This window comes from Aphelocoma coerulescens, unplaced genomic scaffold (genome assembly GCF_041296385.1).
Source record: "Aphelocoma coerulescens isolate FSJ_1873_10779 unplaced genomic scaffold, UR_Acoe_1.0 HiC_scaffold_204, whole genome shotgun sequence".
NCBI lineage: Eukaryota > Metazoa > Chordata > Aves > Passeriformes > Corvidae > Aphelocoma > Aphelocoma coerulescens.
This window is the reverse complement of record NW_027183550.1, coordinates 185,479-210,550: the sequence shown is the minus strand read 5'-3', so window position 1 is coordinate 210,550 and position 25,072 is coordinate 185,479. Positions and strand designations below refer to the sequence as shown.

Sequence of the window (25,072 nt, the reverse complement as noted above, 5' to 3'; positions counted from 1 at the left end):
CGCCTCGAAGGCCCCGAAATTGGGGTAAAAAAGAGAAATTTATGGTAAAAGGAGAGAAAGTGCCATTAAAGTGTCTTCAACTGCCCCAAAAATGGCATTAAAGTGACCAAAAATGGGATTAAAGTGTCTGAAATAGGCCAAAAATTGCAGTAAAGTGACCAAAAAATGACATTAAAGTGTCTTCAACTGCCCCAAAATGGGATTAAAGGCAGCAAAAATGAGATTAAAGTGTCTGAAATGGGCCAAAAATGGCAATAAAGTGACCAAAAATGGGATTAAAGTGTCTTAAACTGCCCCAAAAATGGGATTAAAGTGTCTGAAATAGGCCAAAAATTGCAGTAAAGTGACCAAAAAATGACATTAAAGTGTCTTAAACGGCCCCAAAATGGGATTGAAGGCAGCAAAAATGGCATGAAAGTGTCTGAAATGGGCCAAAAAAGGCATTAAAGTGACCAAAAATGACCTTAAAGTGACCCAAAGTGACACTGAAGTGTCTGAACCAACCCAAAACCGCCTGAAACTGCCCCAAAACTGCCCCAAAACCGCCTGAAACTGCCCCAAAACCGCCTCGAAGGCCCCGAAATTGGGGTAAAAACCAGAAAATTATGGTAAAAGGAGAGAAAGTGCCATTAAAGTGTCTTCAACTGCCCCAAAAATGGCATTAAAGCAACCAAAAATGGGATTAAAGTGTCTGAAATGGGCCAAAAATTGCAGTAAAGTGACCAAAAATGACATTAAAGTGTCTTCAACTGCCCCAAAATGGGATTAAAGGCAGCAAAAATGAGATTAAAGTGTCTGAAATGGGCCAAAAATGGCAATAAAGTGACCAAAAATGACCTTAAAGTGACCCAAAGTGACACTGAAGTGTCTGAACCCGCCCAAAATGCCTGAAACTGCCCCAAAACTGCCCCAAAACCGCCTGAAACTGCCCCAAAACCCACCTGGAACCACCCAAAACCGCCTGAAACTGCCCCAAATCCACCTCGAAGGCCCCGAAATTGGGGTAAAAAAGAGAAATTTATGGTAAAAGGAGAGAAAGTGCCATTAAAATGTTTTAAACTGCCCCCAAAAATGGCATTGAAGCGACCAAAAATGGCATCGAAGTGACCGAAACAGCCCCCAAACTGTCTCGAAACTGCCTGGAAAACCCCAAATCCAAATGAAATCCTCCAAAAAACCACCTGGAAATGTCGGAAACTGCCCCAAAACTGCCTCAAATTTTTCCCCCAAAAAGGGGATTCAGGATTTGGAAGTTCCTTTTCCCCTCAGTTTTCACCCCAAAAAGGCTCCAGGATCCCCTTTTTTTTCCTCCCCTCACATTTTTCCCTCAGAAAGGCTCCAGGATCCCCTTCCCCACCCCAAAAGGGATTCAGGGATCGGGGATCCCCTTTTTCCCCCACAATTTTTTTTTTTCCCAAAACAGGAGGTTTAGGGGTTGGGGAGCCCCTTTTTTTCCCCTCAAAAAAAAAAAAAAAAAAAAAAAAAAAAGAAGTCTCCCGGGGGTTCTAAAATCCTCTTTTTTCCCCCCAAAAAAAAAGGGGTCCCTCCCTCATTCCTCACCTCCCGCCGCCAGGGGGCGCCGTTTTCCCGCCTCTCTCCCTCAGGCCCCGCGCGCGCGCAGTGCGGCCGGACCGTACCACCCTGAGGGGAACGCGCGGGGGGGGGCGGTGTGGGGGGGGGGAACGACGACACGGGACGAGTCCATTGCGAGCCGAACCCGGGGAGGTGTCCGGGAGGCCCCGGGGCCGCTGGTTGGTGAGGGGGGACCTTGGGGGGTCTTTGAAGGGGTCTCTGGAGGGGTTTTTGGGGGAAAAATGGAGGGGGAAAAGAGAGTCCGGATATGGGGGTTGTGTTTGGGACACGGGGCTGGGGAGAAGGGAGGGCGGAGAGGTGGGAATGGAGGGGGATTGAAGGGAAAAGGGGGACCCGGAGCGGTTCTGGGGGGATTCTGAGGGGGAAAAGGGGGTCCTGGGGTAGTTTTGAAGGGGATTCTGAGGGGAAAAGGGGGTTTAGGACACTTGAATCTCCTTTTTGGGGATCTTGAAGCTTCTCAGTTTCTATTTTGGGGGAACTCTGAGGGCAAAAGAGGTCCCGGAGCTGTTTTTGAGGGGGATTCTGAGGGGAAAAGGGGGTTTAGGACATTTAAATCCTGGTTTTTTGTGAATCTTGGAATTTCCCAGTTTCTATTTTGCGGGAACTCTGAGGGCAAAGGGGGTCCCGGGGTAGTTTTGAGGGGAATTCTGAGGGGAAAAGGGGGTTTAGGACACTTAAATCCCGTTTTTTGGGAACTTGAAGCTTCTCAGTTTCTATTTTGGGGGAACTCTGAGGGCAAAAAGGGGTCCAGGAGCTGTTTTGGGGGGATTCTGAGGGGAAAAGGGGGTTTAGGACACTTAAATCCTGGTTTTTGGGAACTTGAAGCTTCTCAGTTTCTATTTTGGGGGAACTCTGAGGGCAAAAAGGGGTCCCGGAGCTGTTTTGGGGGGATTCTGAGGGGAAAAGGGGGTTTAGGACACTTAAATCCCGTTTTTTGGGAATCTTGGAGCTTCTCAGTTTCTATTTTGGAGGAACTCTGAGGGCAAAAAGGGGTCCCGGAGCTGTTTTGAGGGGGATTCTGAGGGGAAAAGGGGGCTCTGGACATTTAGATCCCGTTTTTTTGGGAACTTGAAGCTTCTCAGTTTCTATTTTGGGGGAACTCTGAGGGCAAAAAGAGGTCCCGGAGCTGTTTTTGGGGGGATTCTGAGGGGAAAAAGGGGTCCTGGGGTAGTTTTTGGGGGGATTCTGAGGGGAAAAGGGGGCTCTGGACATTTAAATCCTGTTTTTTTGGGAATCTTGGAATTTCCCAGTTTCTATTTTGCGGGAACTCTGAGGGCAAAGGGGGTCCCGGGGTAGTTTTGAGGGGAATTCTGAGGGGAAAAGGGGGTTTAGGACACTTAAATCCCGTTTTTTGGGAACTTGAAGCTTCTCAGTTTCTATTTTGGGGGAACTCTGAGGGCAAAAAGGGGTCCAGGAGCTGTTTTGGGGGGATTCTGAGGGGAAAAGGGGGTTTAGGACACTTAAATCCTGGTTTTTGGGAACTTGAAGCTTCTCAGTTTCTATTTTGGGGGAACTCTGAGGGCAAAAAGGGGTCCCGGAGCTGTTTTGGGGGGATTCTGAGGGGGAAAAGGGGTCCCGGGGTAGTTTTGAGGGGGATTCTGAGGGGAAAAGGGGGTTTAGGACACTTAAATCCCGTTTTTTGGGAACTTGAAGCTTCTCAGTTTCTATTTTGGGGGAACTCTGAGGGCAAAAAGAGGTCCCGGAGCTGTTTTGGGGGGATTCTGAGGGGAAAAGGGGGTTTAGGACACTTAAATCCCGTTTTTTTGGGGATCTTGGAGCTTCTCAGTTTCTATTTTGGGGGGATTCTGAGGGGAAAAAGGGGTCCCGGGGTAGTTTTGAGGGGGATTCTGAGGGGAAAAGGGGGCTCTGGACATTTAAATCCTGGTTTTTTGGGAATCTTGGAATTTCCCAGTTTCTATTTTGCGGGAACTCTGAGGGCAAAGGGGGTCCCGGGGTAGTTTTGAGGGGGATTCTGAGGGGAAAAGGGGGTTTAGGACACTTAAATCCCGTTTTTTGGGAACTTGAAGCTTCTCAGTTTCTATTTTGGGGGAACTCTGAGGGCAAAAAGAGGTCCCGGAGCTGTTTTGGGGGGATTCTGAGGGGAAAAGGGGGTTTCGGACACTTAAATCCCGTTTTTTGGGGATCTTGGAGCTTCTCAGTTTCTATTTTGGGGGGATTCTGAGGGGGAAAAGGGGTCCCGGGGTAGTTTTGAGGGGGATTCTGAGGGGAAAAGGGGGCTCTGGACATTTAAATCCTGGTTTTTTGGGAACTTGGAGCTTCTCAGTTTCTATTTTGGGGGAACTCTGAGGGCAAAAAGGGGTCCCGGAGCTGTTTTTGGGGGGATTCTGAGGGGAAAAGGGGGTTTCGGACACTTAAATCCCGTTTTTGGGGGGAGTCTGAGGGGAAAAAAAGGGGGTCTGGGACCCCTGAGTGTTATTTTGGGGCGTCCCTGGGGGGATTTAGGGGTCTCTGGGAGAGTTTTGGGTTCTCCTTTGGAGGGGTTTATTGGGGGGATTTTGGGGTCTCTGGAGGGGTTTTGGGGTCTCTCATGGAGGGGTTTCCTGGGGGGATTTTGGGGTCCCTGGAGGGATTTTGGTTTCTCCTTTGGAGGGGTTTATTGGGGGGATTTCGGGGTCTCTGGGGGGATTTTGGGGTCTCCTTTAGGGGGGTTTATTGGGGGGATTTTGGGGTCTCTGGGAGAGTTTTGGGGTCTCTCATGGGGGGCTTTCCTGGGGGGATTTTGGGGTCTCTCATGGGGGAGTTTATTGGGGGGATTTTGGGGTCTCTGGGGGGATTTTGGGGTCTCCTTTGGGGAGGGGTCTCTTGGGTGTTTCCTGGGGGGATTTTGGGGTCCCTGGGGGGATTTTGGGGTCTCCTTTAGGGGGGTTTATTGGGGGGATTTTGGGGTCCCTGGGGGGGTTTTGGGGTCTCCTTTAGGGGAGTTTATTGGGGGGATTTTGGGGTCCCTGGGGGGATTTTGGGGTCTCCTTTAGGGGAGTTTATTGGGAGGATTTTGGGGTTCCTGGGGGAGTTTTGGAGCCCCTCTGGGGGGTTTCCTGGGTGGATTTTGGGGGGAGGGGTCTGCGCCCCAACCCCCTCCCCTTTTCCCTCCCAGGAGATGCTGCGGCGCGTTTTGGGGGGGGGTCTCCGGGGGGGAGGGGCCGCAGGACCCCCCCGTCCCCCCGCCCGCGCCGCCGCCGACCAAACCCCCCCGGACCTGGCGCGGGAGCGCTCCAAGGCCGTCACCTCCTTCTACCACCAGCCCGCCATCGACGCGGCCGCAGAGAGGGTGAGACCCCTCCCCAAAGCCGGGGAGACCCCTCCCCAAATGCCCCCGAGCACCCCCAAATCCGGGCAGAAAACCCCCACATCCGGGGGGGATTTTTGGGGCCGTTTTCGGGGCATTTTGGGGCCTTTCTGGGGGATTTTAGGGCCATTTTGGGGCCATTTTTGGGGGTCCTTGGGAGGGGTTCTGGGGCCATTTTTGGGTCAATTTTTGGGTTCATTTTGGGGCTATTTTGGGGTCAATTTTTGAGTCATTTTGGGGCCATTTTTGGGGGTCCTTGGGAGGGGTTCTGGGGCCATTTTGGGGTCAGTTTTTGGGGCCATTTTGGAGCCATTTCTGGGGCCATTTTGGGGCCATTTTTGGGGATCCCTGGGAGGGATTTTCGGTCCATTTTAGGGGCATTTTGAGGCATTTTTGGGGCCATTTTTGGGGGTCCTTGGGAGAGGTTCTGGGGCCATTTTGGGGTCAATTTTTGAGCCATTTTGGGGCCACTTTTGGGCGTCCCTGGGGGGGATTTTGGGTGCATTTTAGGGGCATTTTGGGTCCATTTTGGGGGGATGTTGGGTCCACTTTTGGGTGTCCTTGGGAAGGATTTTGGGTCCATTTTGGGGTCAAATTTTGGGTCCATTTTGGGGCCATTTTGGTCCGTTTTTGGGGGAATTTTGGGGCCATTTTGGGCCATTTTTGGGTCCATTTTGGGGCCATTTGGGGCCATTTTAAGGGGATTTTGGGGCCATTTTGAGAGGTTTTGGTGCCATTTTTGGGGGGATTTTGGGGCCACTTTTGGGGATCCTTGGAAGGGATTTTGGGGCCATTTTGGGGTCCATTTTTGGGTCCATTTTGGGGGCATTTTGGGGCCATGCCACCAGCCCGCCATCGACGCGGCCGCAGAGAGGGTGAGACCCCTCCCCAAATCCGGGGAGACCCCTCCCCAAATGCCCCTGAGCACCCCCAAATCCGGGCAGAAAACCCCCACATCCGGGGGGGATTTTTGGGGCCGTTTTCGGGGCATTTTGGGGCCTTTCTGGGGGATTTTAGGGCCATTTTGGGGCCATTTTTGAGGGTCCTTGGGAGGGGTTCTGGGGCCATTTTTGGGTCAATTTTTGAGTCATTTTGGGGCCATTTTTGGGGGTCCTTGGGAGGGGTTCTGGGGCCATTTTGGGGTCAATTTTTGGGGCCATTTTGGAGCCATTTCTGGGGCCATTTTGGGGCCACTTTTGGGGATCCCTGGGAGGGATTTTCGGTCCATTTTAGGGGCATTTTGAGGCATTTTTGGGGCCATTTTTGGGGGTCCTTGGGAGGGGTTCTGGGGCCATTTTGGGGTCAATTTTTGAGCCATTTTGGGGCCATTTTTGGGGGTCCCTGGGAGGGATTTTGGGACCACTTCAGGGGCATTTTGGGGGGATTTTGGGTCCACTTTTGGGTGTCCTTGGGAGGGATTTTGGGGCCCTTTTGGGGTCAAATTTTGGGTCCATTTGGGGCCATTTTTGGGGGGATTTCGGGGCCATTTTGAGAGGTTTTTTTGCCATTTTTGGGGGATTTTGGGGCCACTTTTGGGGATCCTTGGAAGGGATTTTGGGGCCATTTTGGGGTCCATTTTTGGGTCCATTTTGGGGGCGTTTTGGGGCCATTTTTGGGGCCATTTTTGGGTCCATTTTGGGGGCATTTTGGGGCCATGCCACCAGCCCGCCATCGACGCGGCCGCAGAGAGGGTGAGACCCCTCCCCAAATCCGGGGAGACCCCTCCCCAAATGCCCCCGAGCACCCCCAAATCCGGGCAGAAAACCCCCACATCCGGGGGGGATTTTTGGGGCCGTTTTCGGGGCATTTTGGGGCCATTCTGGGGGATTTGGGGGTGATTTTTGGGGCCATTTTGGGGCCATTTTTGGGGGTCCTTGGGAGGGGTTCTGGGGCCATTTTTGGGTCAATTTTTGGGTTCATTTTGGGGCTATTTTGGGGTCAATTTTTGAGCCATTTTGGGGCCATTTTTGGGGGTCCTTGGGAGGGGTTCTGGGGCCATTTTGGGGTCAATTTATGCGCCATTTTGGGGTCAGTTTTTGGGGCCATTTTGGAGCCATTTCTGGGGCCATTTTGGGGCCATTTTTGGGGATCCCTGGGAGGGATTTTCGGTCCATTTTAGGGGCATTTTGAGGCATTTTTGGGGCCATTTTTGGGGGTCCTTGGGAGGGGTTCTGGGGCCATTTTGGGGTCAATTTTTGAGCCATTTTGGGGCCATTTTTGGGGGTCCCTGGGAGGGATTTTGGGTCCGCTTCAGGGGCATTTTGGGGGGATGTTGGGTCCACTTTTGGGTGTCCTTGGGAAGGATTTTGGGGCCCTTTTGGGGTCAAATTTTGGGTCCATTTTGGGTCCATTTTTGGGGGGATTTGGGGGCCATTTTGAGAGGTTTTTTTGCCATTTTTGGGGGATTTTGGGGCCACTTTTGGGGATCCTTGGAAGGGATTTTGGGGCCATTTTGGGGTCCATTTTTGGGTCCATTGTGGGTCCATTTTGGGGCCATGCCACCAGCCCGCCATCGACGCGGCCGCAGAGAGGGTGAGACCCCTCCCCAAAGCCGGGGAGACCCCTCCCCAAATGCCCCCGAGCACCCCCAAATCCGGGCAGAAAACCCCCCCATCCGGGGGGGATTTTTGGGGCCATTTTGGGGGCATTTTGGGGCCTTTCTGGGGGATTTGGGGGTGATTTTTGGGGCCATTTTGGGGCCATTTTTGGGGGTCTTTGGGAGGGGTTCTGGGGCCATTTTTGGGTCAATTTTTGGGTTCATTTTGGGGCTATTTTGGGGTCAATTTTTGGGCCATTTTTGGGGATCCCTGGGAGGGATTTGGGGCCATTTTGGGGTCAATTTTTGCGCCATTTTGGGGTCAATTTTGGGGCCATTTTGGGAGGGATTTGGGGCCTTTTTGGGTCCATTTTTGGGGGATTTTGGGTTCAATTTTTGAGCCATTTTGGGGCCACTTTTGGGGTTCCCTGGGAGGGATTTGGGGCCATTTTGGGGTCAATTTTTGGGTTCATTTTGGCGCTATTTTGGGGTCAATTTTTGAGCCATTTTGGGGTCATTTTTGGGGTCCCTGGAAGGGATTTTGGGGACATTTTGGGGTCAATTTTTGAGCCATTTTGGGGCCACTTTTGGGTGTCCTTGGGAGAGATTTTGGGGTCAATTTTTGGGTCCATTTTGGGGTCAAATTTTGGTCCATTTTTGGGCCATTTTTGGTGGTGCCTGGGAGAGATTTTGGGGACCTTTTGTGGTCAAATTTTGGGTCTGTTTTGGGGATTTTTTGGCCCATTTTTGGTGGGATTTTGGGGCCATTTTTTGGGGGATTTTGGGGCCATTTTGAGAGGTTTTGCACCATTTTTGGGGGTACTTTGGGGCCATTTTGGGGGCAATTTTGGGGCCATTTTTTGGGGCAATTTTGGGGCCATTTTTGAGGGGGTTTTGTGCAATTTTTGGGGGGATTTTGGGGGCATTTGGGGACCTTTTTGGGGCCATTTTTGGTGGGATTTTGGAGCCATTTTGAGGGTATTTTTGGTGGGATTTTGGGGCCATTTTCAGGGGGGTTTTGGGGCCATTTGGAGGGGGTTTTGTGCCTTTTTGGGGGGATTTTGGGGCCATTTTTGAGAGGTTTTTGTGCCATTTTTGGGGAGATTTTGGGGCCATTTTTGGGGGGATTTTGGGGCCATTTTGGGGGCATTTTGGGGGGGGTTTTGCGCCATTTTGGGGCCATTTTTGGGGCCATTTTGGGGGGGATTTTGGGGCCATTTTGGGGGGATTTTGGGAGGAATTTGGGGGCCCGCCCATCCGGATTAGGGGGGACCCCAAAATCGCCTCTTTTCACCCCAAATCCAGCCCTCGGTGCGCCTGACCCCCACCACCATGCTGTACTCGGGGCGCTCGCAGGACGGCAGCCACATCCTGGTGAGGGGGGTCCCCAAAATTTGGGGGTAAAAGGAGGGGGGGACCCCAAAATTTGGGGGTAAAAGAAGGGGGGTTACCCCAAAATTAGGGGGTAAAAAGAGTGGGGGTACCCCAAAATTTTGGGGTAAAAGGAGGGGGGGTCCCCAAAATTTGGGGGTTAAAGGAGTGGGGGGATCCCCAAAATTTGGTGGTAAAAGGAGTGGGGGGACCCCAAAATTTGGGGGTAAAAAGAGTGGGGGGGACCCCAAAATTTGGGGGTAAAAGGACTTGGAGGAACTCCAAAATTTGGGGGGTCCAAGTAGGAGGAGACCCCAAAATTTGGGGGTAAAAGGAGGGGGGGTCCCCAAAATTTGGGGGTTAAAGGAGTGGGAGGGTCCCCAAAAATTGGGGGGTTTGGAGGATCCAATTAGGAGGAGCCCCCAAAATTTGAGGGGAGTGGGAGAGGGGTTTGGAGGGACCCCAAAATTTGGGAAGGGACCCCAAAATTGTGCATGGGGGGCGGTAGGGGGTGCTTTTCAAAGGGGGTTGAAGGAGCTCAAAATTTGGGTGGAAACCTCAAAAATTTGGGGTTCTGGCGAGGGGAGGGGAATTCCCTAAAATCCCAGGGAGATCGAAGGGGTCTGGAAAATTTCGGGAATGACCCAAAATTGGGGTTTTTTGCCCCAGAAAAGCGCCCGGTACCTGCAGCAGGAGCTGCCCGTGCGCATCGCCCACCGCATCCAGGGCTTCCGCAGCCTGCCCTTCATCATCGGCTGCAACCCCACCATCCTGCACGTGGTGAGCACCCCAAAAATTCCTGGGGGGTCCCAAAATTTCGGGGGGTCCCAAAATTCCCGGGGGGACCCCAAAAATCCCCGCGGGAATTGGAAATTTTGGGTGGAATTGGTGAAATTTGGGGGATTTTGGGGACGTTTCTCGGTTGGGTTTGAGCCCTCCCCCACCCCCATCCTGCACGTGGTGAGCGCCCCAAAAATCCCCGGGGGGTCCCAAAAATTTGGGGGGTCCCAAAATTCCCGGGGGGACCCCAAAAATCCCCGCGGGAATCGGAAATTCCGGGCGGAATCGGTGAAATTTGGGGGATTTTGGGGACGTTTCTCGGTTGGGTTTGAGCCCTCCCCCACCCCCATCCTGCACGTGGTGAGCACCCCAAAAATTCCTGGGGGGTCCCAAAAATTCTGGGGGGACCCCAAAAATCCTGGGGGGGGTGCCAAAATTCCAGGGGGGTTCCAAAAATCCTGAGGGGGGTGTTCCAAAATTCCCAGGGGGTCCCAAAAATTCCAGAAGGGTCCCAAAAATCCTCTGGGGGGCCCCAAAATTTCCTGGGGGGACTTGGATGTCCAGGGGTGTCCCTGATGTCCTGGGGGGGTCCCCAATGTCCAGGGGGTGTCCTTGGGGTGTCCCCAGTTTCCAGGGGGGGTCCCCAATGTCCTGGGGGTCCCCAATTTCCAGGGGGGGTCCCCAATGTCCAGGGGGTCCCCAATGTCTTGGGGGGTCCCCAATTTCCAGGGGGGGTCCCCAATGTCCAGGGGGTCCCCAATGTCTTGGGGGGTCCCCAATTTCCAGGGGGGGTCCCCAATGTCCTGGGGGGGTCCCCAATGTCCTGGGGGTGTTTTGGGGTGTCCCCAATGTCCAGGGGGGTCCCCAATGTCCAGCGGGGTCCCCAATGTTGTCCCCAATGTCCAGGGGGTCCCCAATGTCTTGGGGGGTCCCCAATTTCCAGGGGGGGTCCCCAATGTCCTGGGGGGGTCCCCAATGTCCTGGGGGTGTCCTGGGGGTGTCCCCAATGTCCAGGGGGATCCCCAATGTCCAGGGGTGTCCCCAATGCCCAGGGGGGTCCCCAATGTCCAGGGGGGTCCCCAATGTCCAGGGGGGTCCCCAATGTCTTGGGGGGTCCCCAATTTCCAGGGGGGGTCCCCAATGTCCTGGGGGTGTTTTGGGGTGTCCCCAATGTCCAGGGGGATCCCCAATGCCCAGGGGGGTCCCCAATGTCCAGCGGGGTCCCCGATGCCCAGGGGGTGTCCCCAATGTCCAGGGGGGTCCCCAATGCCCAGGGGGGTCCCCAATGCCCAGGGGGGTCCCCAATGTCCGGCGGTGACGCCGTCCCCTCCTGTCCCCTCCCCCAGCACGAGCTGTACATCCGCGCCTTCCAGAAACTGAGCGACTTCCCCCCGGTGAGTGACACCTGTCACACCTGTCACACCTGTCATACCTGTCACACCTGTGTCACACCTGTGTCACACCTGTGTCACACCTGTGTCACACCTGTCACACCTGTCATACCTGTCATACCTGTGTCACACCTGTGTCACACCTGTGTCACACCTGTCACACCTGTCACACCTGTCATACCTGTCACATCCCTGTCACACCTGTGTGTCACCTGTCACACCTGTGTCACACCTGTCATACCTGTCATACCTGTCATACCTGTGTCACACCTGTGTGTCACCTGTCACACCTGTCACATCCCTGTCACACCTGTGTCACACCTGTGTCACACCTGTCATACCTGTCATACCTGTGTCACACCTGTCATACCTGTGTCACACCTGTGTCACATCCCTGTTACACCTGTGTCACACCTGTCACACCTGTCACACCTGTCACATCCCTGTTACACCTGTCACACCTGTCACACCTGTCAGACCTGTCACATCCGTTACACCTGTGTCACACCTGTCATACCTGTGTGTCACCTGTCATACCTGTGTGTCACCTGTCATACCTGTGTCACACCTGTCACACCTGTCACATCCCTGTTACACCTGTGTCATACCTGTGTCACACCTGTCACACCTGTCACACCTGTGTCACACCTGTCATACCTGTCTGTCACCTGTGTGTCATCTGTGTGTCACCTGTCATACCTGTGTCACACCTGTCGCACCTGTCACATCCCTGTTACACCTGTCACACCTGTCATACCTGTGTCACACCTGTCACACCTGTGTCACACCTGTCACACCTGTCACACCTGTCACACCTGTGTCACACCTGTGTCACACCTGTGTGCGTCAGATCCAGGTGCGCGCAGACGAGGCCCAGTACTGTGTCTGTGTCACACCTGTGTCACACCTGTGTCACACCTGTCACACCTGTCACACCTGTGTCACACCTGTGTCACACTTGTCACACCTGTCTGTGTCACACCTGTGCAGATCCAGGTGCGCGCAGACGAGGCCCAGTGCTGTGTCTGTGTCACACCTGTGTGTGTCACACCTGTCACACCTGTCACACCTGTGTGTGTCACACCTGTCTGTGTCACACCTGTGTCACACCTGTCAGATCCAGGTGCGCCCAGACGAGGCCCAGTACTGGGTGTGTGTCACACCTGTGTGTGTCACACCTGTCACACCTGTGTGTGTCACACCTGTGTGTGTCACACCTCTGCAGATCCAGGTGCGCGCAGACGAGGCCCAGTGCTGTGTCTGTGTCACACCTGTCACACCTGTGTGTGTCACACCTGTGCAGATCCAGGTGCGCGCAGACGAGGCCCAGTACTGGGTGTGTGTCACACCTGTGTCACACCTGTCATACCTGTCACACCTGTGTGTGTCACACCTGTGCAGATCCAGGTACGCGCAGACGAGGCCCAGTGCTGTGTCTGTGTCACACCTGTGTCACACCTGTGTCACACCTGTGCAGATCCAGGTACGGGCAGACGAGGCGCAGTACTGCGCGCTGCTGCGGCAGCTGCTCGAGGACCACAAGGACGTGGTGACGCTGCTGGCGGAGGGGCTGCGGGAGTGCCGCCGGCACATCCAGGTAACCCCGCGCCCCTGGCACCTGGGGGGGCACAGCTGGGCACAGCTGGGGTGGGTAACCACACCTGGGGCACAGCTGGGCACAGCTGGGGTGGGTAACCACACCTGGGCACACCTGGGCACGCCTGAGCCGGGTGACCTCACCTGGGGCACACCTGGGCACACCTGGGACACACCTGGGCACACCTGGGGCACACCTCAGCCAGGTGACCTCACCTTGGTCACACCTTGGTCACATCTTGGTCACACCTGGGCCACACCTGGGCACACCAGGGGCACACCTGAGCCGGGTGACCTCACCTGGGCACACCTGGGGCACACCAGGGGCACACCTGGGGCACACCTGGGGCACACCTGGGGCACACCCGGGCACACCTGGGGCACACCCGGGCACACCTGGGGCACACCTGGGGCACACCTGGGCACACCTGGGCACACCTGGGGCACACCTGGGCACACCTGGGCACACCCGGGTACACCTGGGCACACCTGGGGCACACCTGGGCACAGCTGGGCACACCTGGGGCACACCCGGGCACACCTGGGACACACCTGGGGCACACCCGGGCACACCTGGGCACACCTGGGGCACACCCGGGCACACCTGGGGCACACCCGGGCACACCTGGGCACACCTGGGGCACACCTGGGCACACCTGGGGCACACCTGGGCACACCTGGGCACAGCTGGGCACAGCAGCCGAGCGAGCCGCGCCCAGCGGGGCCCCTCCCCCGCCGCAGGACGAGCGGCTGCTGCGGCCGTTCCTGGACAAGACGCTGACGTCGCGCCTGGGCATGCGGATGCTGGCGGCACATCACCTGGCACTGCACGAGGATAAGGTGGGCACCTATAGAGCCCCTATAGATCCCTATAGATTCCTATGGATCCCTATAGATCCCTATAGATCCCTATAGATCACCTGGCGGTGCACGAGGATAAGGTACCTATGGATCCCCTATAGATCCCTATAGATCCCTATAGATCCCTATAGATCCCTATAGATCACCTGGCACTGCACGAGGACAAGGTACCTATGGATCCCCTATGGATCCCTATAGATCCCTATAGATCCCTATAGATCACCTGGCACTGCACGAGGATAAGGTACCTATGGATCCCCTATAGATCCCTATAGATCCCTATAGATCCCTATAGATCACCTGGCACTGCACGAGGATAAGGTACCTATGGATCCCCTATAGATCCCTATAGATCACCTGGCACTGCACGAGGACAAGGTGGGCACCTATAGATCCCCTATAGATCCCTATAGATCCCTATAGATCCCTATAGATCACCTGGCACTGCACGAGGACAAGGTGGGCACCTATAGATCCCCTATAGATCCCTATAGATCCCTATAGATCACCTGGCACTGCACGAGGACAAGGTGGGCACCTATAGATCCCCTATAGATCCCTATAGATCCCTATAGATCACCTGGCACTGCACGAGGATAAGGTACCTATGGATCCCCTATAGATCCCTATAGATCCCTATAGATCCCTATAGATCCCTATAGATCACCTGGCACTGCACGAGGACAAGGTGGGCACCTATAGATCCCCTGTAGATCCCTATAGATCCCTATAGATCATCTGGCACTGCACGAGGATAAGGTACCTATGGATCCCCTATAGATCCCCTATAGATCCCTATAGATCCCTATAGATCACCTGGCACTGCACGAGGATAAGGTGGGCACCTATGGATCCCCTATAGATCCCTATTGATCCCCTATAGATCACCTGGCACTGCACGAGGATAAGGTACCTATAGAGCACCTATAGATCCCTATAGATCCCTATAGATCCCTATAGATCACCTGGCACTGCACGAGGATAAGGTGGGCACCTATAGAGCACCTATGGATCCCCTATAGATCCCTATAGATCTCTCTAGATCACCTGGCGGTGCACGAGGATAAGGTACCTATGGATCCCCTATGGATCCCCTATAGATCCCTATAGATCCCTATAGATCACCTGGCACTGCACGAGGATAAGGTACCTATGGATCCCCTATGGATCCCTATCGATCCCCATAGATCCCCTATACATCCCCTATACATCCCCCATGGATCCCCCATAGATCCCCCATAGATCCCCCATGGATCCCCTATAGATCCCCTATAGATCCCCCTATAGATCCCAATGGATCCCTCACGGCTCCCCCGTTCCCCGCAGCCGGATTTCGTTGGCATCATCTGCACCCGCCTGTCGCCCAAGAAGCTCATCGAGAAGTGGGTGGACTTCGCCAGGTGAGGGGGCACCTGCCCGGGCACACCTGGGGGCACCTTGGCACACCTGGGGGCACCTGGGGGCACGGTGACATCACCTGGGCACACCTGGGGGCACCTGGGGGCACCTGGGGGCACCTGGGGGCACCTGGGGGCACGGTGACATCACCTGGGCACACCTGGGGTACCTGCCCGGGGCACACCTGGGCATACCTGGGGGTGCAGTGACAACACCTGGGGGCACCTGGGGTACGGTGACATCACCTGGGCACACCTGGGGGCACATGGGCACACTTGGGGGCACCTGCGGGTACAGTGACATCACCTGGGCACACCTGGGGCACCTGGGAGTATGGTGACATTGCCTGGGGGCACCTGGGTACACTTGTCACAGGTGACAAGAAGGTGGCACAGGTGACACAGGGGGTGGCACAGGTGACACAGAGGTGACACAGAAGGTGGCACAGGTGGCATAGGTGATACAGGAGGTGGCACAGGTGACACAGGGTGGCAAAGGTGGCACAGAGGGTGACACAGGTGACACAGATGACACAGAGGGTGACACAGAGGGTGGCACAGAGGGTGGCACAGGTGGCACAGGAGGTGACACAGTAGCTGGCACAGGTGACACAGAGGTGGCACAGGTGACACAGAGGGTGGCACAGGTGACACAGAGGGTGGCACAGGTTGCACAGGAGGTGGCACAGGGGGTGGCACAGGGGGTGGCACAGGTGGCACAGGAGGTGGCACAGGTGGCACAGGGGGTGGCACAGGTGGCACAGGAGGTGGCACAGGTGGCACAGGGGGTGGCACAGGTGGCACAGGGGGTGGCACAGGTGGCACAGGTGACACAGGGGGTGGCACAGGTGGCACAGGAGGTGGCACAGGTGGCACAGGGGGTGGCACAGGTGGCACAGGTGACACAGAGGGTGGCACAGGTGGCACAGGTGACACAGAGGGTGGCACAGGTGGCACAGGAGGTGGCACAGGTGGCACAGGGGGTGGCACAGGTGGCACAGGTGGCACAGAGGGTGGCACAGGTGGCACAGGTGGTACAGGTGTCCCCCGTGTCCGCAGGCGCCCGTGCGAGCCCCAGTGCGGCACCGCCCCCCGCGTGCCATCAACGGCCACGGGACAGGGGTGGCACTGAGGGACGGGTGGCACAGGTGACACAGAGGGTGGCACAGGTGGCACAGGTGACACAGGAGGTGGCACAGGTGACACAGGGGGTGGCACAGGTGACACAGAGGGTGGCACAGGTGACACAGGAGGTGGCACAGGTGACACAGGGGGTGGCACAGGTGACACAGAGGGTGGCACAGGTGGCACAGGGGGTGGCACAGGTGACACAGGGGGTGGCACAGGTGGCACAGGAGGTGGCACAGGTGCCACAGGTGGTGGCACAGGTGGCACAGGTGGCACAGGAGGTGGTACAGGTGGCACAGGTGTCCCTCATGTCCCCAGGCGCCCGTGCGAGCACCAGTGCGGCACCGCCCCCCGCGTGCCATCAACGGCCACGGGACAGGGGCGACACTGAGGGACGGGGGGTGGCACAGGTGACACAGAGGGTGGCACAGGTGGCACAGGAGGTGGCACAGGTGGCACGGGGGGTGGCACAGGTGACACAGAGGGTGGCACAGGTGGCACAGAGGGTGGCACAGGTGACACAGATGACACAGAGAGTGACACAGAGGGTGGCACAGAGGGTGGCACAGGTGGCACAGGAGGTGACACAGTAGCTGGCACAGGTGACACAGAGGGTGGCACAGGTGACACAGAGGGTGGCACAGGTGACACAGAGGTGGCACAGGTGGCACAGGGGGTGGCACAGGTGGCACAGGAGGTGGCACAGGTGGCACAGGGGGTGGCACAGGTGGCACAGAGGGTGGCACAGGTGTCCCCCGTGTCCCCAGGCGCCTGTGCGAGCACCAGTGCGGCACCGCCCCCCGCGTGCCATCAACGGCCACGGGACAGGGGTGGCACTGAGGGACAGGGGGTGGCACAGGTGGCACAGAGGGTGGCACAGGTGACACAGGGGGTGGCACAGGGGGTGGCACAGGTGGCACAGGTGACACAGAGGTGGCACAGAGGTGGCACAGAGGTGGCACAGGTGACACAGGGGGTGGCACAGGTGACACAGAGGGTGACACAGGTGGCACAGAGGTGGCACAGGTGGCACAGGGGGTGGCACAGGTGACACAGGGGGTGGCACAGGTGGCACAGGTGGTACAGGTGACACAGAGGGTGGCACAGGTGGCACAGGTGGCACAGGGGGTGGCACAGGTGGCACAGGTGTCCCTCATGTCCCCAGGCGCCCGTGCGAGCACCAGTGCGGCACCGCCCCCCGCGTGCCATCAACGGCCACGGGACAGGGGCGACACTGAGGGACAGGGGTGACACAGGTGACACAGAGGGTGGCACAGGTGGCACAGGGGGTGGCACAGGTGGTACAGGAGGTGGCACAGGGGGTGGCACAGGTGACACAGGAGGTGGCACAGGAGGTGTCCCCCGTGTCCGCAGGCGCCTGTGCGAGCACCAGTACGGCAACGCCCCCCGCGTGCGCATCAACGGCCACGTGGCCGCGCGGTTCCCCTTCATCCCCCTGCCCCTGGACTACGTCCTGCCCGAGCTGCTCAAGAACGCCATGAGGTGCCGGGGGTGGGGCTGGGGGGGGCTGGGGGGGGGGTCTGGGGGGGATTTGGGGAGAAATTGAGGGGGTTTGGGGGGGATTTGGGGAGGTCTGGGGGGGTTTGGGGGGGTCTGGGGGGGATTTGGGGGGGATTTGGAGGGGATTTGGGGAGAAATTGAGAGGGTTTGGGGGGTCTGGGGGGGTTCGGGGGGTCTGGAGGGGATTTGGGGAGAAATTGAGGGGGTTTGGGGGGGATTTGGGGAGGTCTGGGGGGGTTTGGGGGGGATTTGGGGGGGATTTGGAGGGGATTTGGGGAGAAATTGAGGGGGTTTGCGGGGGTCTGGGGGGCATTTGGGGGGATCTGGAGGGGATTTGGGGGGCATTTGGGGAGGTCTGGGGGGGTTTGGGGGGGTCTGGAGGGGATTTGGGGGGGATTTGGGGAGAAATTGAGGGGGTTTGGGGGGGATTTGGGGAGGTCTGGGGGGGTTTGGGGGGGTCTGGGGGGGATTTGGGGGGGTCTGGAGGGGATTTGGAGGGGATTTGGGGAGAAATTGAGGGGGTTTGGGGGGTCTGGGGGGCATTTGGGGGGGTCTGGAGGGGATTTGGGGGGCATTTGGGGAGGTCTGGGGGGGTTTGGGGAGGTCTGGAGGGGATTTGGGGGGGATTTGGGGAGAAATTGAGGGGGTTTGGGGGGGATTTGGGGAGGTCTGGGGGAGTTTGGGGGGGATTTGGGGAGAAATTGAAGGGGTTTGGGGGGGATTTGGGGGGGTCTGGGGGAATTTGGGGAGGTTTGGAGGGGATCTGCGGAGGTTTGGGGGGATTTGGGGGAATTTAGAGGGGCTTTGGGGAGGTGTGGAGGGGATTTGGGGGGCTCTGGAGGGGATTTGGGGGGGTCTGGAGGAGATTTGGGGAGAAATTGAGGGGGTTTGGGGGGGATTTGGGGAGGTTCAGGGGGATCTGGACGGGGTTCGGGGAGGGTTTGAGGGAATCCTGGGGCTTCTTGAGGGTCCCTGGGGTGACCCTGGTGACCCCTGGGTGACCTTGGGGTGACCCTGGGGTGACCTCGGGGCTGTCTGGGTGTCCCTGGTGACCCCTGGGTGACATCGGGGTGACCTCGGGGCTCTCTGGGTGTCCCTGGGTGACCCCAGGGTGACATCGGGGTGACCCCAGGGTGACCTCGGCGCTCTCTGGGTGTCCCTGGTGACCCCTGGGTGACATTGAGGTGACCCCGGGGTGACCTCGGGGCTCTCTGGGTGTCCCTGGGTGTCCCTGGGTGACATTGGGGTGACCCCGGGGTGACCTCGGGGCTCTCTGGGTGTCCCTGGGTGACATAGGGGTGACATCGGGGTGACCTCGGGGCTCTCTGGGTCCCTGGGTGACCCCGGGGTGACCTTGGGGTGACCTCGGGGCTCTCTGGGTGACATCGGGGTGACCCCAGGGTGACATCGGGGTGACCTCGGGGTGACCTCGGGGCTCTCTGGGTGTCCCTGGGTGACCCCAGGGTGACATTGGGGTGATCCCAGGGTGACCTCGGGGCTCTCTGGGTGTCCCTGGGTGACCCCTGGGTGACCTTGGGGTGACCCCGGGGTGACCTCGGGGCTCTCTGGGTGTCCCCGGTGACCCCTGGGTGACATCGGGGTGACCTTGGGGTGACCTCGGGGCTCTCTGGGTGACATTGGGGTGACCTTGGGGTGACCTTGGGGCTCTCTGGGTGACATCGGGGTGACCCCAGGGTGACATTGGGGTGACCCCAGGGTGATCTCGGGGCTCTCTGGGTGTCCCTGGGTGACCTTGGGGTGACCCCAAGATGACCTCGGGGCTCTCTGGGTGTCCCTGGTGGCCCCTGGGTGACCCTGGGGTGACCTTGGGGTGACCTCGGGGCTCTCTGGGTGTCCCTGGTGACCCCAGGGTGACATCGGGGTGACCTTGGGGTGACCTTGGGGCTCTCTGGGTGACATTGGGGTGACCCCGGGGTGACCTCGGGGCTCTCTGGGTGTCCCTGGTGACCCCGGGGTGACCTCGGGGCTCTCTGGGGGCCGCAGGGCGACGATGGAGTCGCACCTGGACACGCCCTACAACGTCCCCGACATCGTGGTGACCATCGCCAACAACGACATCGACCTCGTCATCCGGTACTGACCCCAAAGCGTCCCCGAAGTGTCCCCAAAGGGTCCCCGAAGTGTCCCTAAAAAGTCCCCAAAGTGTCCCCAAGCTGTCCCCAAAGGCTCCCCAAAGTGTCCCCAAAGTGTCCCCAAGGTGTCCCCAAAATGTCCCCAAAGTGTCCCCAAGCTGTCCCCAAAGGGTCCCCAAGGTGTCCCCAAAGTGTCCCCAAGGTGTCCCTAAAGGGTCCCCAAGGTGTCCCCAAAGGGTCCCCTGGGGTGTTCCTAAAGTGTCCCCAAAGGGTCCCCAAAGGGTCTTCAAAGAGTCCCCAAAGGGCCCCAGGGTGTCCCCAAAGTGTCCCCAAAAGCTCCCTGGGGTGTCCCCAAAGTGTTCCCGGGGTGTCCCCAAAGGGTCCCCGAAGTGTTCCTGGGGTGTCCCTAAAGTGTCCCCAAAGGGTCCTTGGGGTGTCCCTGAAGTGTCCCCAAAGGGTCCTTGGGGTGTCCCCAAAGTGTCCCCAAAGGGTCCCAGGGGTGTCCCTAAAGTGTCCTCAAAGGGTCCCCATAGTGTCCCCAAAGGGTCCCCAAAGTGTCCCCAAAGTGTCCCCAAACGGTTCCCAGAGAGTCCCCAAAGTGTCCCCAAAGGGTCCCCGGGGTGTTCCTGAAGTGTCCCCAAAGGGTCCCTGGGGTGTCCCCAAAGGGTCCCCAAAGTGTCCCCACAGTGTCCCCAACACTTGCAGTGTCCCCAACGTCCTCAAAGTCCCCAACGCCCCCAATGTCCCCCCAATGTCCCCCAATGTCCCCCATTGTCCCCCATTGTCCCCCAATGTCCCCAATGTCCCCAACATTTCCAATGTCTCCCGTTTCCCCCCGTTGTCCCCAATGTCCCCAACACCCCCAATGTCCCCAATGTCCGCATTGTCCCCAATGTCCCCAATGCCCCCAATGTCCCCCCGTTGTCCCCAATGTCCCCAACACCCCCAATGTCCCCAATGTCCGCATTGTCCCCAATGTCCCCAATGCCCCCAATGTCCCCCCGTTGTCCTCAATGTCCCCAACACCCCCAACATCCCCATTGACCCCAATGTCCCCATCGTCCCCAATGTCCCCCCATTGTCCCCATTGTCCCCAAGGTGTCCCCCATTGTCCTCAACATCCCCAATGTCCCCAATGTCCCCAACGCCCCCCAACGCCCCCAATGTCCCCAACGTCCCCCCCGTTGCCCCCAACGTCCCCAACATCTCCAACGCCCCCAACGCCCCCAATGTCCCCAATGTCCCCAATGTCCCCAACATTTCCAATGTCCCCCATTGCCCCCTGTTGTCCCCAATGTCCCCAACACCCCCAAAATCCCCATTGACCCCAATGCCCCCATCGTCCCCAATGTCCCCCCATTGTCCCCATTGTCCGCAAGGTGTCCCCCATTGTCCTCAGCATCCCCAACATCCCCAACGCCCCCCATTGCCCCCATTGTCCCCATTGCCCCCAATGTCCCCATTGCCCCCAATGTCCCCAACGCCCCCAATGTCCCCAACGCCCCCAGTGTCCCCAACGCCCCCCATTGCCCCCAATGTCCCCAACGTCCCCCCCGTTGCCCCCAACGCCCCCAACATCCCCAACATCTCCAACGCCCCCAATGTCCCCAACGCCCCCAATGTCCCCAACGTCCCCCCGTTGCCCCCAATATCCCCAATGTCCCCAATGTCCCCAACGCCCCCAATGTCCCCAACGCCCCCAACGCCCCCAATGTCCCCAATGCCCCCAATGTCCCCAACATCTCCAACGCCCCCAACGTCCCCAACATCTCCAACGCCCCCAACGCCCCCCATGTCCCCAACGCCCCCAATGTCCCCAATGCCCCCAACGCCCCCTATGTCCCCAATGCCCCCCGTTGCCCCCAACGTCCCCCCCGTTGCCCCCGTTGCCCCCAACGTCCCCCCCGTTGTCCCCCCCAGGATCTCGGACCGCGGGGGGGGGATCCCGCACGAGCTGCTGGACAAAGTGACCGAGTACCACTTCAGCACGGCCGAGGCCAGCGCGCAGGACCCGCGCCTGGGGGGGCCCTTCCGCACCCTCATGGACGCCAACGGCCAGGCCGGGCCCATGCACGGGTCAGGGACCCCCCAAAATCCCAGAGACGCCCCCTAAAATCCCGGAGACACCCCCAAAATCCGGGAGAAACTCCCCCCCAAGATCTGGGAGAAACTCCTCCCCAAAATCTGGGAGACACTCCTCAAAATCCGGGGGCCCCCCCCCAAAATCCCGGAGACACCCCGAAAATCCGGGAGACAACCCCAAAATCCCGGAGACACTCCCCCCAAAATTTGGGGGAAACTCCCTCCAAAATCTGGGAGACACTCCCCCCTCACAATCCGGGAGACACCCCCAAAATCCCGGAGACACCCCCAAAATCCGGGAGACAGTCCCCCCCCAAAATTTGGGAGAAACTCCTTCCAAAATCTGGGAGACACCCCCCAAAATCTGGGACTCCTAAACCAGAGGCTCCCAAATTGGGGATTCCCAAATGCGGGAGACACCCCCCAAAATCTGGGAGACACTCCCCAAAATTTGGGAGACACTCCCCCCAAAATCTGGGAGACACTCCCCCCCAAAATCTGGGAGACACTCCCCAAAATCTGGGAAACACCCCCCAAACTCTGGGAGACACCCCCAAAAATCCGGGAGACACCCCCCAGAATCTGGGAGACACCCACCCCCCAAAATCTGGGAGACACCCCCCCCAAAATCTGGGAGACACTCCCCAAAATTTGGGAGACACCCCCCAAAATTTGGGAGAAACCCCCAAAATCTGGGAGACACCCCCTAAAATCCGGGAGACGCTCCCCCCCAAAATTTGGGAGACATTCCCCAAAATTTGAGACACTTCCCCCCAAAATCTGGGAGACACTGCCCCCCAAAATCTGGGAGACCCCCCCCAAAATCCAGGAGACACCCCCAAAATCTGGGAGACACTCCCCCCAAAATCCAGGAGAGACCCCCAAAATTTGGGAGACCCCCTCCACCAAAATCAGGGACTCCCAAAATTGGGGACTCCCAAATCCTGGACCCCCAAATTGGGGAGACATCCCACCCAAAATTGGGGACCCCCAAATTGGGGAGACCCCCCCAGGGTTGGAGTTCCGGGTGGGTTTAGGGGTTTTTGGGGGTCTTTGGGGTTAATTTTGCGGTATTTGGGGAGGATTTTGGGGTGTTTAGTGGGATTTTGGAGCCTTTGGGGTGGACTTTGGAGTATTTGGGGTGGATTTTGGGGTATTTAGTGGGATTTTGGGGTATTGGGGTGGATTCTGGGGTGGATTTTGGGATATTTGGAGTTGGTTTTGGGGTATCTGGGGTGGATTCTGGGGTATTTCTGGTGGATTTTGGGGTGGATTTTGGGGTATTTACTGGGATTTTGGGGTATTTGGGGTGGAATTTGGGGTGGATTTTGGAGTATTTAGTGGGATTTTGGGGTATTTGGGGTGGATTTTGGGGTATTTAGTGGGATTTTGGGGTGTTTGGGGTGGATTTTGGGGTGGATTTGGGTTATTTGGAGTTGGTTTGGGGGTATTTTTGGTGGATTTGGGGGTATTTAGTGGGATTTTGGGGTATTGGGGTGGATTTTGGGGTATTTAGTGGGATTTTGGGGTGGATTTTGGAGTATTTAGTGGGATTTTGCGATATTTAGGGTGCATTTTGGGGTATTTAGTGGGATTTTGAGGTATTTGGGGTGGATTTTGGGGTGGATTTGGGTTATTCGGAGTTGGTTTGGGGGTATTTTTGGTGGATTTGGGGGTATTTAGTGGGATTTTGGGGTATTGGGGTGGATTTTGGGGTATTTAGTGGGATTTTGAGGTATTTGGGGTGGATTTTGGGGTGGATTTGGGTTATTTGGAGTTGGTTTGGGGGTATTTTTGGTGGATTTGGGGGTATTTAGTGGGATTTTGGGGTATTGGGGTGGATTTGGAAGTATTTAGTGGGATTTTGGGGTGGATTTGGGGTATTTAGTGGGATTTTGGGGTATTGGGGTGGATTTTGGGGTATTTAGTGGGATTTTGGGGTGGATTTGGGGTGGATTTGGGTTATTCGGAGTTAGTTTTCAGATATTTAGCGGGATTTTGGTGACTTTTGAGACGCGTTCGTCGCTATTTCTTGGGGCTTTTGGAGCGCTCTGAAGGCAGTTTGGGAACTTTTGGGGCCACCCCAATCCTGGTGACCCCTCAATGACCCCACATCCCCCCCCCCCCCCCCCCCACCAGGTTCGGTTTCGGGCTGCCGACGTCGCGCGCCTACGCCGAGTACCTGGGGGGGTCGCTGGTGCTGCAGTCGCTGCAGGGCGTCGGCACCGACGTCTACCTGAGGCTGCGGCACATCGACGGCAAGGCCGAGAGCTTCCGCATCTAGGGGGGGTCCGGGGGGGGGCCGCGGGGACCCCCCTGAGGTGGACGGTGGTCAGCGGGGTCAAGGAGAACCCCCCACCCCCCCCCCCCAAGATGGACGGTGGTCAGCGGGGTCATGGAGAACCCCTAAAAGTTGGGGTTTGGTCATCAAAATTGAGGAGAACCTTCCAAAGTTGGACTTTTGGGTCATTGGAGTGAAGGAGAACCTTGCAAAGTTGGGGGGTTGAGGTCATTAAAGTCATGGAGAAGTCTCGGAAGTTGGGTTTTGGTCATCGGGGTCAAGAGGAAGCCCCAAAAGTTGGGTTCTGGTCATCGGGGTCAAGGAGAACCCCCAAAAGTTGATTTGGGGTCATCAAATCCAAGGAGAACCTTCCAAAACTGGACTTTGAGATCATTAAAGTCAAGGAGAACCTTCCAAGGTTGAGTTTTGGTCAACGAGGTCAAGGAGAACCTTCCAAAGTTGGACTTTTGGGTCATGAAAATTGAGGAGAAGCTTCCAAAGTTGGGTTTTGAGGTCATTCAAGTCATGGAGAACTCTCAGAAGTTGGGTTTTGGTCATCAAGGTCAAGAGGAAGCCCCAAAAGTTGGGTTCTGGTCATCGGGGTCAAGGAGAACCCCCAAAAGTTGATTTGGGGTCATCAAACCCAAGGAGGACTTCCCAAGGTTGGATTTTGAGGCCATTAAAGACGAGGAAAACCTTCCAAAGTTGAGTTTTGGTCATCAAACCCAAGGAGAACCTTCCAAAGTTGGACTTTGAGGTCATTAAAGTCGTGGAGAACCTTCCAAAATTGAGGTTTGGTCATCGAAATTGAGGAGAATCTTCCAAAGTTGGGTTCTGGTCATCGGGGTCAAGGAGAACCCCCAAAAGTTGATTTGGGGTCATCAAACCCAAGGAGAACCTTCCAAAGTTGGACTTTCTGGTGGAGGTTCTCCAGTTGAATTCCCAAAGTTGAGGTTTGGTCATCATGGTCAAGGACAAGCTTCCAAAGTTGGGTTTTGAGATCATTAAAGTCATGGAGAACCCCCAAAAGTTGGGTTTTGGTCATCAGGGTCAAGAGGAAGCCCCAAAAGTTGATTTGGGGTCATCAAACCCAAGGAGAACCTTCCAAAGTTGGACTTTGAGGTCATTAAAGTCG

At 57.0% G+C, this 25,072-nt stretch overlaps 1 protein-coding gene across 2 annotated transcripts; it reads left to right on the top strand.

The window, feature by feature from the left end:
- Positions 1–1,678: 1,678 nt before the first annotated feature.
- On the top strand, positions 1,679–24,966 carry BCKDK (branched chain keto acid dehydrogenase kinase). 2 transcript variants are annotated; one of them, XM_068998989.1, is made up of 12 exons: positions 1,679–1,751; positions 4,709–4,882; positions 8,742–8,810; positions 9,477–9,587; positions 10,934–10,981; positions 12,456–12,575; positions 13,316–13,414; positions 14,762–14,835; positions 17,335–17,463; positions 19,486–19,575; positions 21,495–21,650; positions 23,796–24,966. In XM_068998989.1, exons 2-12 carry the CDS (start codon positions 4,712–4,714, stop codon positions 23,938–23,940), a joined length of 1,212 nt encoding a protein of 403 aa, XP_068855090.1. In that variant the 5' UTR covers positions 1,679–1,751; positions 4,709–4,711; the 3' UTR covers positions 23,941–24,966. The 2 variants fall into 2 exon arrangements, with proteins under 2 accessions (XP_068855090.1, XP_068855091.1); XM_068998990.1 differs by having other exon boundaries at positions 1,737–1,755.
- The last annotated feature ends 106 nt before the right edge of the window (positions 24,967–25,072 follow it).

What these genes read in the sequence shown, in the direction of transcription:
- BCKDK (XM_068998989.1), top strand. Translation starts at nt 4,712, where the DNA reads ATGCTGCGGCGCGTTTTGGGGGGGGGTCTCCGGGGGGGAGGGGCCGCA. An exon ending in TCGACGCGGCCGCAGAGAGG is followed by an intron (nt 4,883 to 8,741) that starts GTGAGACCCCTC and finishes CCCCAAATCCAG; the next exon opens with CCCTCGGTGCGCCTGACCCC. An exon ending in ACCCCACCATCCTGCACGTG is followed by an intron (nt 9,588 to 10,933) that starts GTGAGCACCCCA and finishes CCCCTCCCCCAG; the next exon opens with CACGAGCTGTACATCCGCGC.